Here is a 2290-nt window from a genome sequence, read left to right as displayed (position 1 = left end):
ACAGAAATCAAAAAGGGGCATAATAGCAATTAATCATATAGAAGATATTATTTAAAGATTACCTACATACTAACCTCACACATTCGGTAATATTTGCTCCATAGTTTCTTGTGAAGTGCGTGACATAGCGAGAAAGTAAGAGTTAACAAAATATTTCCTGGATTTTGAATGACGGAAGCAAAAATAAAAAACGAGCTTAATTAAAAGTAATAATATAAATTATTTATATAAAGATTACTTAGAAACAAACTTTACACATTCGATAATATTTGGTCTATAGTTTCTTGTAAACCTCGAGTCTCAGCGAAGAAGTAACAATTCAAAAATATTTCGTGGGTTCTCCGTGACGGTACAAAAGTCAAAAGCGGGCTTAAGTGAAAGTAATTATATAGATGATTTTATATAAAGATTACTTAAATACAGATTTCGAACACTAGATAAATTTCGTCCATAGTTTCTTGTGAATTTCAGGTCTCAGCGAGGAAGTAAGAATTGAAAGATATTTCCAGGATTTTCGGGACGGTACAAAAATTAAAAACGTACTATATTTAAAGTAATTATGTACATTACTTTTATAATGATTACTTGGATACAAACCTCCCACACTCGATAATATTTGGTCTATGGTTTCTTGTGAACTTCGTGTTTCAGCGAAGAAGAAAGAATAATAAAATATTTTCCGTGAGAGATTGCAAAAGATTCATATCAATGAACATAATTTTTGATAAGCTTATAGATTCGAAAAATGACAACTAAAAGTGATATTATAGTGGAACCACAAGCAAAATATCCTGCAAAACATCCTGCGACTCCTGTACACCGTTACTCCCGCAAGGAGGGGAGGGTGAGAGTGGACCATGCTTCCTTATGGCCCGAGCTGAACAGAAGAAGGGAAAGCTGCGCGGGGACTTTTCGTCCAAGGTATGGTCGCTCTATAGTATTCTCTATCCATTCTTCCATTAAAAAGTTAACGTTATCAATCTAAGGCAGACGATACGATACGTATGCAGATCAATTATTAGTACGTATGGACAATATTTCTATACCGAAGATTCAAAAAGCAATTAACAGAATCTTTCACAATCATAGAAATTAAAAATAACTGAGGGTGATCCATAAAGAAGGCCGGATTTGAAAAGGACGCCATATTTTTTTTGTTTGGTTGGCAGCATTGGTGGTGCGATTCTTGTTATCAGTTATCATTGAAGTTTTGTGTTGAGAAGCGTTTCAGTTGTTCTACTATTTGTGTGTGTTGTTAACGCCATGGAAAAGTACAGTAAGAAACAGCGAGTTTTGATTGTCAGAACGCACTACAAGAATGGTGAAAGTTTCGCGGTGACTGTTCGGAAACTCTGTACGATACTTGGTCATATTCATGCACCGAACGAATCAACTGTTCGTAGGTTGATCAAGAAATTTGAAGAAACTGGACCAACACAAGACATCAAAAGCCCTGGACGCCCTCGAAGTCACCGGAGTGAAGCAAACGTTGCTGTTGTGCGTGATTCTGTTGCTGCGAGTCCTGAAAAATCGTATCGCCGTCGTGATCAAGAACTGCATATGGCGCCAACAACAATGCAAAGAATCTTGACGAAAGATCTGCACTTGCACGCGTACAAAGTGCAGTTAACGCAGGAACTGAAACCAGCGGATCATGGAAAACGACGGCAATTTGTTGACTGGATCCTTGAAAGGGAACGAGAGAACGAGGGTTTCGCAAAGCGCATCATTTTCAGCGATGAAGTTCATTTTCATTTAAACGGGTTCGTAAACAAGCAGAATTGCCGAATATGGGGATCTGAGAACCCAAGTGATTCAGGAAAAGGAAATGCATCCTGAGAGAGTTACGGTTTGGTGTGGGATTTGGAGTGGGGGTTTGATCGACCCTTACTTTTTTGAAGAAGAAGAAGGAAATGCTCTGACAGTGAATGGAATTCGTTACCGTGCAATGCTAACTGATTTTCTTTGGCCTCGTTTGGATCAAATGAACATCGAAAATGTATGGTTCCAACAAGACGGCGCAACTTGCCACACTTGAGAAGAAACAATCAATCTGCTGCTTGAGAAGTTCCCGGACAGAATAATCTCGTTGCGAGGAGACCAAACACTAAAAAATTACTTGCTGATTTTAGATTATTAGCTCTTTGAGAAAGACAACATATGTAATGTAATTTAGGTGTTGAACTTCAAAATATCAGGGACTACCTCATTTAATAATTTCACAGATTTCGATAGGTCGTTTTATATAAACTGTTTCTGAAAGCTAGACGATGGAATCAGTTTACGTGGA

The 2290-nt window shown here is 37.7% G+C and overlaps 1 protein-coding gene across 1 annotated transcript; it reads left to right on the top strand.

Moving 5' to 3' along the window:
• Nucleotides 1-1263: 1263 nt before the first annotated feature.
• Nucleotides 1264-1839, top strand: LOC145992327 (uncharacterized). The gene has a single exon (XM_083128710.1). The coding sequence runs from the start codon at nt 1264-1266 to the stop codon at nt 1837-1839; it is 576 nt and encodes a 191-aa protein (XP_082984836.1).
• The last annotated feature ends 451 nt before the right edge of the window (nt 1840-2290 follow it).

Source organism: Lepisma saccharinum, chromosome 9 (genome assembly GCF_977018435.1).
Source record: "Lepisma saccharinum chromosome 9, izLepSacc3.1, whole genome shotgun sequence".
Classification (NCBI taxonomy): domain Eukaryota; kingdom Metazoa; phylum Arthropoda; class Insecta; order Zygentoma; family Lepismatidae; genus Lepisma; species Lepisma saccharinum.
The sequence above is the reverse complement of the archived record's forward strand: the minus strand, read 5'-3'. Positions and strand labels throughout refer to the sequence as shown.

Excerpts from the sequence above, each read along its gene's own strand:
- LOC145992327 (XM_083128710.1), top strand. The coding sequence starts at position 1,264 with ATGGAAAAGTACAGTAAGAAACAGCGAGTTTTGATTGTCAGAACGCAC.